The following is a 13,359-nucleotide window of genomic DNA, read 5'->3' on the forward strand; positions in this document are numbered from 1 at the left end:
TTAATAATACAAGTATTCTCGAAGAAAGATTAAAAAATGACAGTTTTTATAGAAATATGATAAAGGGCACTTTTTCAAAGATCTTATCGACAAAAATTAGATATAAATTAATATTCTCTCACTTGTACCTTATTTATATATGTTAAACAAAAGATATTATAAGTAATTAAACGTACACAATATTTTTTTATTACATATTATCTAATATATATATAAGATTTCAAAAATATTAACTGATATCTGAATCGAGACGATTAGAGAAAAACCGAACGGAAATCTTAGAATTAAAGGAAAAAAATGTAAAGTATTAAACTTAGGGATCAAAATATCAATGTGCTACTATAGAGATATATATATATATATATATAATCTACTCTTTTACCAGAATAATATATTTTATTAAAGAAATTTTTCGTTAAGATAATTGTGACTTCTTGTTCTTTTTTGTTTTTTTGGGGGGAGAGGAGGCTTTCTGACATTGTAATTAAAAATACTGCATGCAAGTATTGCCATCACTTTTAATGTATGTGTAAACAGGTCGTGAAAAATTACGCTTATATATAAATAATGGTGAAGTTTTCGCAAAGAACAAATCAATGACATATCCACCGAGAAACCGAATAACGGGAAAATAAATAACGAGAAAAGATACAAGCTTTCTTACATAAGAAAAAAAGAGCATGTATTTAGAATAAAACTTTTGTTCATAAATTTCTCTAGATTAATATATCTCTCATTTGCATACATCAAAACAATTTTCTCTGAAACGGTTTCGATCGAAGAAAAACAGAAATTTTATAAGAGATGTATTTTAAAATGAAATATCCAATCTCAAATATATACAAAATAAAGGCAATCTACGCTCTACACTGTTCTGTAATAAAGAGAATATGTGTGTTTAGAGTTATATCTCTTAGTTCTCTTAATAATAAGGTCTTCTCGGATTATTCTGAAAAAGAAAACAACGATTTTAATATAAGTATATGTGTGTGTGTGTGTGTGTGTATGTGTGTGTTACAGGGTTGGGAAAGTTACTTTATAAAAGTAACTCGTTACCGTTACCGTTCTTTTTTCTAAAAAGTAACTTGTTACCGTTATCGTTACTCAAAAAATAACGAGTCGTTACAATTTTCGTTAATTTTTTTATATATAACACAAACTTCTTACATACCATTATTTTTAATACAAAATCAAATTAAACATTAAAAATTTTTAAACATTATTTTACAAAGTAGAAAAAAAACAAGATACCAAAATAGAGCTTCCAGTAGCTTTCATGTAATGTTGCATTCCAACACTCTTATCGATACGTTTGTAAAAAAATTATACCGAATAAATTCGAGAAAAGTAACGATAAAAGTAATTGTTAAATTCGTTACTCGTTACCGAAAAATGTAACGAAGTTATTTTTTCCGTTACAAACAAAATTTGTAATGCCGTTACCGTTACAGTTACCGAAAGAAGTAATTGTAACGATAATGACATTACAAGTAACGCGTTACTTCCGCACCCTGTACACACACATACACACACAGAGGATGTCCCATTTAAAATGACGATCTCAAATATCTCTTGAACAATGTATTTTAGAGAAAAATGTTTCAGACAATAGTTCAAAGGGGGCCAATAGGCGATCTTATTATGGGACACCATAAACTCTTAAACACACATATTTCTGGTATTTATTGTAACAATGATAGTGCTTACTAGTGGATTAGGCCTAAATCTGTAGGCAAGCATCATCCGTTTCCTATATGCATCAAATTCATCATCGTCCCTAGAGACTCCATCTGGTCTTTCGGAACCTAAACCTGCACTATCGAGTCTATTTGTCGCTCTAGAAAAATTAATTAATCAAAAGTTTTAGAATATTTGACAAAGCAAGAACAAATTAACATTAACCTAATAATACTGTTATGTATAAAGCTAGATTTTACTTATTAACTGGTTCAATACGACCGCTACCCTCACTACCCAAGCCTTGTCCTTCGCTCCACCCAAGCTTTTGTAACATTTGAAATCCTACAAGGGAAAAAATATAAGTTGTAATCAATCAATCAATCAATTCAAACAAATCTAAAGAAAACTAGATTTTACTAGTATTTAGTCTTGAAATCAAGTTGACAATTAATAGAAACTAGGAATATAATTATCAAATTTTAATATTTTATACAAATCATGTTGTTATATATATAATGAGGATAAACGCACATACACATATAGACACATAAAGAAAAACTTCATGTATGAAATGTACCTATATTATCTTCTTTTAATTTGTATTCTTTATAGTCGCTCAAATCAGGTTCTTTTCCTTGCTTTATGGCATTATATTGTTCCATAAATTTTTTTAGCTCGTCCGGAGGTAGAAAATCGCCAATGTGATGTTTGCCTTCTGCTTGTGCAGTTAATTCCTCGGCCCACATTTGCGTCGCCTCCATTTCAGCAGACCTCAGTTTGTGTTCCCAAGTTCCACCTTCTATCTCTTCATCGCTATCGTATTCGTATTTATGTTTCCCTTGTGCTTCCAAACGTTTCACTTCTTCCCTTTTTCTCAAGAGATTTTGATACAAGAGATTTATCTGAAACATATTTATTTTATTAATGTATATATAAAATAATTTAATGTGACAATAATCTACCTTATAATGATCCTCTGCTTTTTTCCACTGTTCTTCATTTAGATCGAGCGTACCAAATGTCTGTCTCGTATAATGCATAAGCGCAGGATCGTTTCGTGAAATCTTAGTAAGCATTGGATTTTTTGATTTAATATCTTGTCCCTTTGATGGAGAGGATAGTATGACAGCGGGTTGCCCAATTTGTCCCGGTATAGCTATACCAGGTTGACATAGTACAGCATTTGGCCTATTACCAGAAGACATACTTGTTTCTGTAACGAGAACCTTGGCATCTGGATCGCCCCAACGACTACGTCTTTTTCTTTTCCGTTCTTCCCTGTTATCGTCCTTTGGCTGATCTACTATCAACGGTGTATACGTATTATGTAATAAAACTTTTATCAAATATCATTAAAATCATTTGAGATGTTCCAATTTTACTCACCATGTGGAATTGTATGAGATTTCTGTAATTTATCCGCCTCGTCATTGTCACTAAGAGCTTCTTCGGGACAATAAAGTTCTGCGCCAGTGTTCTTCTTATCCTTATCTTTTGGCTTCTCCGCACGAAATTTTGAAACCAATCCCCTGTACTGCAGATACGCTGCACTTTGCTTTTGATGCAGAAACCTTGATTAAAATGATACTTAAAACGCTGTCTAGTGACATGTATTCCTAGATACTTTCATAAAAAAGAACATAACGCGTTAATATGTATAAAGAAAAAAATAATATAAATAAGTTTATCACTGTAATTGAATTTGATTGAAATTGTTTGATATCTTCTAATCACTGATACACTGAAATCCCATTAGTATCGTACGATATTCGTCGGAATATTGCCAATCGTTTCAAGTTTAATAAAGAAGTCACGACTAGACATTTGTCGTTAATTCTAATTAAATATCTATTTCTGATACCAAAAAAATAAATAAAAAATTGTATATTACGAAATATATCAAATATTAGCACAAATTGTCAAATGATCAAATATCAATATACAGGTATCATCTTCAATTTAAAAATTTTGAAAAAAAATCGTGCATTTTATTATAAATGTATCTAGCAATGCGTTTTATTATAATTTATTATTTCGGGATACTAGTGTATCTGTAATAATGTAGATAATATTCTATATTTATAAATCTACATATATAAAAAACGATATATTAGCATATCAAATGATGCGATTGTTGCATTATTTACATAAACTTTTATTAATTTTTTAAGCGAAGTTACTAATATTATTTATATCAATGATGATTATGTATAATTATGGCTTAGATTTATTTCAAATAAAGATATAGCAGAATATATATATATATATATATAAAATAAAATTTTAGTTGGATTAAAGAAAGTTGGAAGCATTGATGTAACATATTACATTTAGTATATGTCTACTTCGAAATGTGTGTAATATATATAGGGTAGGCCCTATATATATATATATATATATATATATATATATATATATATAGAGAGAGAGAGAGAGAGAGAGAGAGAGAGAGAGACGCAAGCACGCACATACACACCAAAAACAAGAAATAATTAATGATTTAAAAAATATGTGATATGTTTCAAAAGATATATGCAATATGACTAAAGAGATATGCAATAAAATTTCTTACATAAAAAAATAAATATCTTTTTTTTATTAATGCTGCAGGGCACATTATATCAAATTTGAAACTTGTAAAATGTAAAGCATTTCACATTGCTCATGCAGCATAAACATCTGATACGTTCTTACATATTTATTAGAGAGAGATATGCAAATGTCACACACACACACACACACACACACACACACACACACACACACACACACACACACACACACACACACACACACACACACACACACACACACACACACACACACACACACACACACACACACACACACACACACACACACACGCACACGCACGCACATATATATATATATATATATATATATATATCTTTTTATCTACTTTAAAACTTTTTATCGTTAACTATTTATCTCGTTATACTATTTTTATTATGTAACTGATTATCCATATAATGGTTAGATATATTATGGTTTTGTGAAACAAACATATTGCAAACGAGATAGTAATAAAATAAAATCCGATATATTTGAAGATAAATATATCCAAAAAGATGAAATATAATGCCTACAGAATAGATAGATAATATATATGCTTACAAATTTTATGTGACACACAAAAATTCAATAAGAAAAAAAACAATCACATATTTTGTCTCAAGTTTTTTTACAGTTATATCTTTTGTAACATTTTCTCATAGTTTTACATATAAACGTTTTCTTTATGTGCATATAAAATATTATATTAGCAGAACATGTACATTAAATAATTCTATTATAATAAAAACATAAACAATTCTTTACACTATTGTAAGTCATAGAAAAATGAGTCAAATATATAATATGTATGTAATATCGTTATTGTAATTACAAAAAAGAATATATTTAATAAATTTAAGAAATTAGGCTCTCGTGTGACATCACAAATTTCAAATAATCGTGGGCTAGTAAGAGCCAGAATGCAGATGGTAGTGCATCAGTTTCATAGAAAAATAAGTTTTCTATGAAACTGAATATGTGCACAGAAAATGTGCACATTTTTCTCGCCTTCGTCTCTCCAGGGGGATAAAGAGAGGTTATTATAAATCTCGAATCGAGATTATTTTTAAAAATCTTGGTATAGCACCAAGTAAATTTCGTGCCCTGTGTACATATTCAGTTTCATTAAGTTTTCTATGAAACTGACGCACCACCATCCGCGTTCTGGCTCTTACTAACCCGCGATTATTTGAATCTTGTAATATATTTTATGTTAGAATGCATATATTATTGGCAAGTTTATTAAATCTAAAACATGTCATGTAGGTTGTTTTATGAGAATATGAGAAATATGTATGTACACGCGTACCCGTGTTTGTTATAATAAACAAATTTTTTTGCAATATAATTGATATTTAGGAATGCAAGCACATATATTTGCAACAATTCACATTAAGCAGACATTTAACAAAGCTGTGTATTCAATTTTTCTGAGATATTATTAAGAACTATATAATAAATATTTGTACAATATTCTATAAAATAAAAACATGTCCCAGAGAAATATTATAAAAGTATTAATGTTGTGTATTACAAATTAGGAATAGGGAATGGAAGTACTAAGGACCAGTGAGGACAGTAGTTACCATAATTTAGGATCTTGAGCATTCTTCTCTCGCACTTCTTGTTCAATTTCATCTCCACAGTCAGCCACGATGCGTGCCAGCTGCTCAGCCTCTACTAGACACACTTAGAATCCTTTGTCAGACACTTTGTATAATAATATCTTAATTCGCGCTTTTTATATTTTATATACATATTCATAATTCAGATAGAAATAAAAAAATATTATTTATATAATTCCATTAAAAAATACCATGTCTCACAAAAAAATAATCTTTCCAACAATTCACAATATTAAAATTGCACAAGAGAGATGAGAAACAAGAATCTTTTTTCTGCTTATAAATAACATTATGAAAAAAAAAAAAATATATATATATATATATATATTCGTCAATTGTGATATCTTACCTTGTTGTTCAGGACTCTGTAGATTAGTCGGTGGTCTCACAGGCGGTGGTATTTGAATATTAGGGGAGCCCACCGAGATAGGTACCTGATTAGAGAGAACATAGCCAGTGGGCACAAGACCGCGCGATGATGCTGTATTTGGAATGACAGTGGAAGGTGGAACATTCGGCGGAGGAATATTCAAGTTTGGTGGTGGAACCGAATTAATCGTTGATGGAACGGTATGCACTGGTGGAGGCGCTGACATTATCATGGATGTTATCACATTTGGAGGAGGAACATTGGCTATGCTTGGTACTGTCACTACGATGGCTTGTGAGCCCGTAATAGGTATCATGGTCGGTGGCATTTGCGACATCGATGGTAAAATATTCGGCGGTGGTATGTTAGGTGGTGGAATATTTGGATGCTGTAAGTTAGCGCTACATGATGGGGGTGGTATGTTGCATTGTTGTGAATTTTGTATAATGTGCTGTTGTCCGTTTGTTGGTGAAGATAAGTTAGACATTGGCATAGATTGAGATAATTGCATGTTTGGTGGTGGAACATTTGTATTAGGTGGAATGGTTTGGATAGGAAGAGCAGGAGGACGTATAATATGTGGTGATGCAATTTGCATTCTAACATTGTTAGAATGATCACTTATATTTGTGTAATTGTTAAAATTCTTTGACACTGGTATCCTCTGCAAATGCGTGGATGAACCGCTTGGTGTCAAATTTCTTATATTCGGGGGCGGAATATTCGTCATTTGCATTTGCACGGGTTGAGACATAAGAGATGGGATGGAAGAAGCGTGATTATTACTTTGAATTGGAAATTGATTAAATTGTGCACGTTGTCCATTTTGCGATTGATTATAACTACGCCGTGTCTCAGGACTAGGCGACGATCTCCGCCTTGTAGGTGATGGACTTGAGGAGGAACTATGTTTTCTATCCAAATTTCTTCCCCAACGTGAATCATTTCTCCTACGATCTCTTCTACTGTCCCAATCTCTATTTTTTTCGTCATCCCGCTTTCTTTCTTTGTCTTTTTCTCTAGCTTCAAAGTTTTTCTCATCTCTCTTTTTATCTTCAGGTTTATCCTGCTGAGTTTCTTGTCTGCCAGTTGTTTTGTTTGCTATTTTCTTAAATTGATCGAGAAAACTACCATCATTGGCAAATACATTCATAGAAAGGGATGCGATAGACTTTTCATCTTCCTCCCTATAGATACGCAAATAAATGATGAATTTTGCTCCTTATATTTCCTAATTAATCAATATAGATACTAAGCAAATAAATTATATAATGATAAGCTTCAGTTTTCGGGATTGAATTGATATAACATAATGATGAGCGCGGAGGAGACTTACTTTAGACAATTGCCTTTACTAACTGTTGTGGTCGAAGTTGACGAATTTGACTTTTTCATGCATTCTACGGCTTCTTTTGCTTTCTGTTCTTGCATTTTCGCTTGAATTTCCAATTTCTTTTGCTGGATAATTTGTTCTTGCTTTGACATTTGCGCAAAACGTTCATTTCGCGAAGTTTTTGACACAAATGGATCGGATCCCTTTACACCGCGATACGCCATTTTTGTTGTTCACAGTTCACGGTTATTCAACGATGTATGTAGTATGGTATGTAGTACAATGTATATTTATGTATGTACATATACTTTTAAGCGTTACGCGAGCGGCTATGAAATTTTACAAAGTACTTTTATATTAATAAGCAATAACAAAAAAAATGTCTACAAACATTTTGGATATCTTTTCAATTCAGGTACAATAAATCGAGGAAAAATTTCTGCTTAACTCTCTGCATGCAAAAGTTTTATATTTTATCGAATAAAATAATATCAATGATGTCAGCCATAGCTCATACATACTTGACATACTTTTACCTAAGAGTTGTGTGTGTACGGTCCACTACCTTAGAACATATATAAATAGAAGGGGAATGCATTTGTTTTCCGATAGAAAAACATGTCAGAAGGAAGTGAGAAAGAAAATCATAGTTTCCTCTCTCTTGTGAGTAACTGCTCAAAAGTGCGCGTGCACGGCTTACCGGTTTGGCCCAATAAAAAATAAGGTTACATTAGTCACATGTGTGTGTGTGTGTGTGTGCGTGTGCGTGTGTTTGTGTTGTGTGTGCGTGTGTACACAAAAGTATGTATACTCAGACACGATGCTTGTGTGTGTAGTTACTCAAAAGAAAGAGGCAACTACAATTTTCTTTCTCACTTCCTTCCGACACTTTTCAGCTTGCTATTCCCCTTCCATTTATATATGTTCTAAAGCCCGTATCAGACTACGCATTGAAAATTAAAGATTGAAGATTAAAGATTGGAATTTGACTAATCAGAACAAAAAGGACTAAAATTTCTTTATTTTTATTGGTCAAATTTCAATCTTGAATCTTGAATCTCAATTTTTAATGCGTAGTCTGATATGAGTTTTATGCGGCGTCTACAAGAGATTGTAAGCCCTAAGCCTTAAGAAATTGACCAATTACAGTCAAGTATGAGAAGAATACTCGACTGTGATTGGTCAATTTCTTAAGACTTAGGGCTTAAAATCTCTAATGTAGACGCCGCATAAAACCCGTATCAGACTACGCATTGAAAATTGAGATTCAAGATTCAAGATTGAAATTTGACCAATAAAAATAAAGAAATTTTAGTCCTTTTTGTTCTGATTAGTCAAATTCCAATCTTTAATCTTCAATCTTTAATTTTCAATGCGTAGTCTGATACGGGGGCTTTAGAACGTATATAAGATCTCTATTGTAGACGCCGCTTTATAGATGCTGTGAGATGAACCGACGGTTAAATTTAGCAGGGCGGCCAACAGAAAATAGAGGTGAAGGAAAACCAAGCATTCATATCATTTCAGTTGGAACCCTGCTAATTTTAACCGTCGGTTCATCAAAAAAGACCGTGTTCCGATTCCTCACCCAAGTGCAGCCGATATTATAGTATGTGTCACGTAACTATAATATCGTGTGCACTCTGTGATCGAATTTCGATATATTTTCGATTTCGATTTCGTCGCTCGTTTCGATTTCTAAAAAATGTCGATTTTGTATCAAAATCGCAATTAATGTACATTTCGGCCAATTTCGGCTCTTTTTCATGCTTATACTTGACGAAAATCTTTTTAGTAATTGTTTACACTATCACATATGTTAATAAGTACGTAAATGACATAATACATTGATTGAATAAATTAATAAAAAAATATATAATATATGTATAATCATTGCTCTTCGACGTCGGAAAATTATGCAATTTGGAGAAAAATGTTGTTGCAAAGACAAGGTAACCTTCACGCTTTATTATTATCATAATATATATCGCCGCTGCTTTATTGATGTTAATTATATTTGACAATATCGAAAAGAGATATTTTTATATTCATATTTATATTTATATTTTTATTATTAGTTACAAATACTCGGTAATTAAATACACAAAAGTAAGATGTTACATTTTCTTATTAATGTATACAAATAATTAAATCATATATTATATATCTTAGAAGCAGATCTATATTGGGTAAAAATAATCAATTACAGATAAGAGCAAAAAGTCTATCTTTGAATATTTCGTTTCTATCAAATTCGCGTAATAAAAGAGAGATTCTTAGAAGCACAAAATGTAATCGTGTATCTGTACTATCTCGTGATTTAATTTGATTTTGCAAGACAACTTTATAGCCGGTTTATTTACGAATATCGCGTTCTATCCTTTGTACGATATCTCGCAAATATCGGTAATTAGCAATAAAACGTGTCATTGAGTTATCGATAAATTTCATTAACAGTCATTAAAATCGAATATATTTTTCGATATATTTAAATATTTGACGTCAATCATATGCGTCAGAAAGAGAGAGAGAGAGAGAGAGCAAGAGAGTTTATGATAAAAATATCTCTATATTTTAATATACTTCTCTTCCAACATGTATTCCAACTGCTGTTAAGATCCACAATATACATACTGTTAAATATATACCAAATTAGAATATAAAAAGCTTCTTTACTAATTAGTTATTTTATTATCTCTCAATACATATTTTATTTGAAAATTTTTATATCAGTACTCATCTTTTATTTATGCAACATATTTAGATTTCATCATCCACAAAATGCGCCAAACTCGATTCTGCCGTCTGTCTGGAACTACAAAAGATCATAGAGGCGATCGCCATATCTGGAAAAGGACTGTTAGCTTGCGACGAGTCACCGGCGAGTCTGGACCAAAGATTCCAAGAGCTCGGTATAGAAAACACCGAAGTCACGAGATGTGCTTATCGAGAGATGCTATTGTCTGCAGATAAGGTTGCTATATACAACGACGATTGAAATTTTAAATTGCACGAGAAAAACATTACGCAATAGATTCTAAATATATTACAATCTCAATAGTGTATTCAAGAGTATAACAAATAACAATTAAATTAATGCATTTGAATAATTTATTCTCTGCAAACATTATCAAAATAGAGATAAAGATAAAAGATGTAAAAATAACAATTTCTTTCTCCCTAAAAGTCAATATATATGTAAACTTGTTATATAATTAATTAATTTTTATTATGAAAAACTTGTTTATTATTCAGGAATATGTAACATTCATATTTCTTATTTGTATTATCTTGAACTATACGGGGAACGTATATGCGGAATTTTAGCGAATATTATTAATTATTTCTCTCTCAAATCGATATACGCGTTTAGTGCACAGTATAACAATATATATTATATACATATATTATAGTAATCTCATATGCTCTCGATCTTTCAGTCTCAACTTTCACGATATATAAGCGGTGTGATTCTGCATCACGAAACAATCTATCAGAAAACATCGAAAAATGTGGAATTTGTCGAATTGCTGCGTCAAAGGAACATTGTAGCCGGCATCAAAGTTGATCGAGGCCTGGTGCCGCTTCTAGGCACCGAGGACGAGAAAACCACGCAAGGTTTGGATGACCTATGGGAAAATTGTATTCGCTATAAAAAGGAGGGCTGCCATTTTGCCAAGTGGAGATGCGTTTTTTCAATTTCGGAACGATGTCCTAGTCAACTGGCGATGAACACCAACGCAAACGTTCTCGCGAGGTGTTTGGCCATTTCGATATTCACACATACTTACATATCGCGTTTGACACAAGCTCGTAAAAATTTATGCGTTTGTGCTGCGCAATAAACTTCATCGAGTATGTCATAAAAGCTATATATGTATGCTTTTCATGGTTACGACAATACGATAATTGTGTTGTACATGGATAAAAATTTAAAATTTGATAGAATTATAAAAGCAATAATTTGCGTATGGAAATTGCATAAAATGTACAGTTTGGAAACGGTCATTGCGCAATATAGAATAAATTCCGTTATGTATAATGCGTAACATATTTTCGTTAATGTATTTTCGAGTAGCTCTTTGCTCTTATTTAGGTTTGCCAGCATTTGCCAGAGCGCACGAATGGTTCCCATAGTGGAACCGGAAATATTGAATAATGGCGAATATAGTATAGATCGAGCTTTGCGAGTTCATGAAGAGATGTTGTCCATTCTATTTCGTACATTAAACGAACATCACGTGTATCTAGAGGGGATGGTTTTGAAGCCAGCAATGGTGTTATCGAGAATTCAAAAACCTACAAGATGCACACCGCAGGTGTTTAATAAATTTTAATAAGATTATATATATATATGTACTGTAATATCTTTTTTTCTTAAGAATATATTTTTATTTAATATTTGCCTAAAGAAATTAGAATAATATTAAATTGATTAAAATACTTTATCATAAATATAAAGTATTTAATAATTGATTAATAATTATTGTTTTTAAAATGTAAAACTTTATAAAATTAAATTTTTATATTCAATAAATTAATACTTTGTAAATTGTTAATGTATTAATTCACAAAAAAATTTGTATTACAGATCGTTGCTGAGTATACATTAAGAGCATTACGAAGAACAGTTCCTGCAGCAATTCCGGCAATCTTTTTTCTGAGCGGTGGTCAAAATGATGAAGAATCTGTGCTAAATCTTAACGCAATTAATATGCATGATGATAAAAAACCGTGGAGACTCAGTTTCTGTTACGGACGTGCTCTGCAGGTACATACATCAAAATTCACGCGACTTTAAATAATTAAATTTATTTAATCATTTAAAGTCACGTGAATTTTGTAAATAATTAAATTTAATTATTTAAAGTCATTAATAATATTTTTCATCATAAATTCTTTGGCAAAATATTGAGGACTGTAAACGGTATAAAAAAAAAAGGTCTATGGAATAAAGAAAGCGCGAATAATTTAGAAAATCTTATAATAAACTTATATTAAAGTTTTAAAAACATTAAAATTTAACTTGGCTTTTCTGAAACTTATACTACTATGCTTTGCCATAGAATGCAGCAATGAAAATTTGGAAAAACAATCTGGAGAATATAAATAAGGCTCAAGTCATCTTCCTTGAAAGAGCCAAATCATGCTCCAAAGCGTCTTTAGGAGAGTTACAATTTGGGGAGATTGACACGTGCACTCGAAATACCAATGATATCTTTTGATTGTAAGAACATCACAAAAATCGAGTTAATTAGATACTGGATATATTTATTTTAGATTATTATACACAAAGCACATGCTTATAAAATTTTACAGAATCCTTTTTTTTTTTTTTTTTTTTATATATATATATATATATATATATATATATATATATATATATATATATATATATATATAAAAGAATGATAAAGGATAAAGCTACTTTTTACATCATGTTTTTTTGGTGGGATAAATATAATTAATAATAATTTCGATATTCAGTACCGAAAATCTATAGTGTACGTGATGTAAATGATAGATTTTCGGTACTGGCAGTGAATATCAGAACGCAGTCTAAATAATGATAAATTATTTTGCACGCGTGACGCTGAAACGGCGTGATACCTACAAAAATATTATTTTTCATTCAAAACATAAAAAGATTAAATAGCATAAATATATTTATATCTCATTTGCATTCACTATTATCAATATTTGTACCAACATTTTCATATATTTGGTAATGTAAAAAAAAATTTCGGACATATCGAATAAATATGATGTGAAGAAAT

General features: G+C 31.0%; 2 protein-coding genes and 1 pseudogene across 4 annotated transcripts; 2 read left to right on the plus strand and 1 right to left on the minus strand.

The window, feature by feature from the left end:
• The window catches only part of LOC138934897 (uncharacterized), a 4,916-nt pseudogene extending 4,816 nt beyond the window's left edge, over positions 1–100 (plus strand).
• Positions 101–332: 232 nt separating this feature from the next.
• LOC138934501 (uncharacterized) lies at positions 333–8,037 on the minus strand. 3 transcript variants are annotated; one of them, XM_070298323.1, is made up of 9 exons: positions 7,586–8,037; positions 6,229–7,436; positions 5,841–5,943; positions 3,067–3,251; positions 2,643–2,983; positions 2,258–2,582; positions 1,938–2,022; positions 1,708–1,837; positions 333–949 (listed from the first exon to the last, which is right to left on the minus strand). In XM_070298323.1, the coding sequence occupies exons 1-9, from the start codon at positions 7,804–7,806 to the stop codon at positions 923–925; spliced, it is 2,625 nt and encodes an 874-aa protein (XP_070154424.1). In that variant the 5' UTR covers positions 7,807–8,037; the 3' UTR covers positions 333–922. The 3 variants fall into 3 exon arrangements, with proteins under 3 accessions (XP_070154424.1, XP_070154425.1, XP_070154426.1); XM_070298324.1 differs by having other exon boundaries at positions 334–949; positions 2,643–2,980; positions 7,586–8,035; XM_070298325.1 differs by having other exon boundaries at positions 334–949; positions 6,229–7,480; positions 7,586–7,674.
• Positions 8,038–9,294: 1,257 nt separating this feature from the next.
• On the plus strand, positions 9,295–12,921 carry LOC138935043 (fructose-bisphosphate aldolase). Its single transcript, XM_070299320.1, has 6 exons — positions 9,295–9,534; positions 10,347–10,556; positions 11,023–11,339; positions 11,679–11,901; positions 12,174–12,353; positions 12,649–12,921. Exons 1-6 carry the CDS (start codon positions 9,499–9,501, stop codon positions 12,805–12,807), a joined length of 1,125 nt encoding a protein of 374 aa, XP_070155421.1. The 5' UTR covers positions 9,295–9,498; the 3' UTR covers positions 12,808–12,921.
• The last annotated feature ends 438 nt before the right edge of the window (positions 12,922–13,359 follow it).

The sequence above is a fragment of the Polyergus mexicanus genome, unplaced genomic scaffold (assembly GCF_030449975.1).
Source record: "Polyergus mexicanus isolate NDT 795.1 unplaced genomic scaffold, iyPolMexi1.0 SCAF_7, whole genome shotgun sequence".
Taxonomy (NCBI): Eukaryota; Metazoa; Arthropoda; class Insecta; order Hymenoptera; family Formicidae; genus Polyergus; species Polyergus mexicanus.

Excerpts from the sequence above, each read along its gene's own strand:
- LOC138934501 (XM_070298323.1), bottom strand. The coding sequence starts at position 7,806 with ATGGCGTATCGCGGTGTAAAGGGATCCGATCCATTTGTGTCAAAAACT. Across the intron at positions 2,023-2,257 it reads ATTAAAAGAAGATAATATAG|GATTTCAAATGTTACAAAAG; the intron begins GTACATTTCATA and ends TTTCCCTTGTAG. Across the intron at positions 950-1,707 it reads GATTTAGGCCTAATCCACTA|AATAATCCGAGAAGACCTTA; the intron begins GTAAGCACTATC and ends TTTCTTTTTCAG.
- LOC138935043 (XM_070299320.1), top strand. The coding sequence starts at position 9,499 with ATGCAATTTGGAGAAAAATGTTGTTGCAAAGACAAG. Across the intron at positions 11,902-12,173 it reads CTACAAGATGCACACCGCAG|ATCGTTGCTGAGTATACATT; the intron begins GTGTTTAATAAA and ends TTTGTATTACAG. Across the intron at positions 12,354-12,648 it reads GTTACGGACGTGCTCTGCAG|AATGCAGCAATGAAAATTTG; the intron begins GTACATACATCA and ends GCTTTGCCATAG.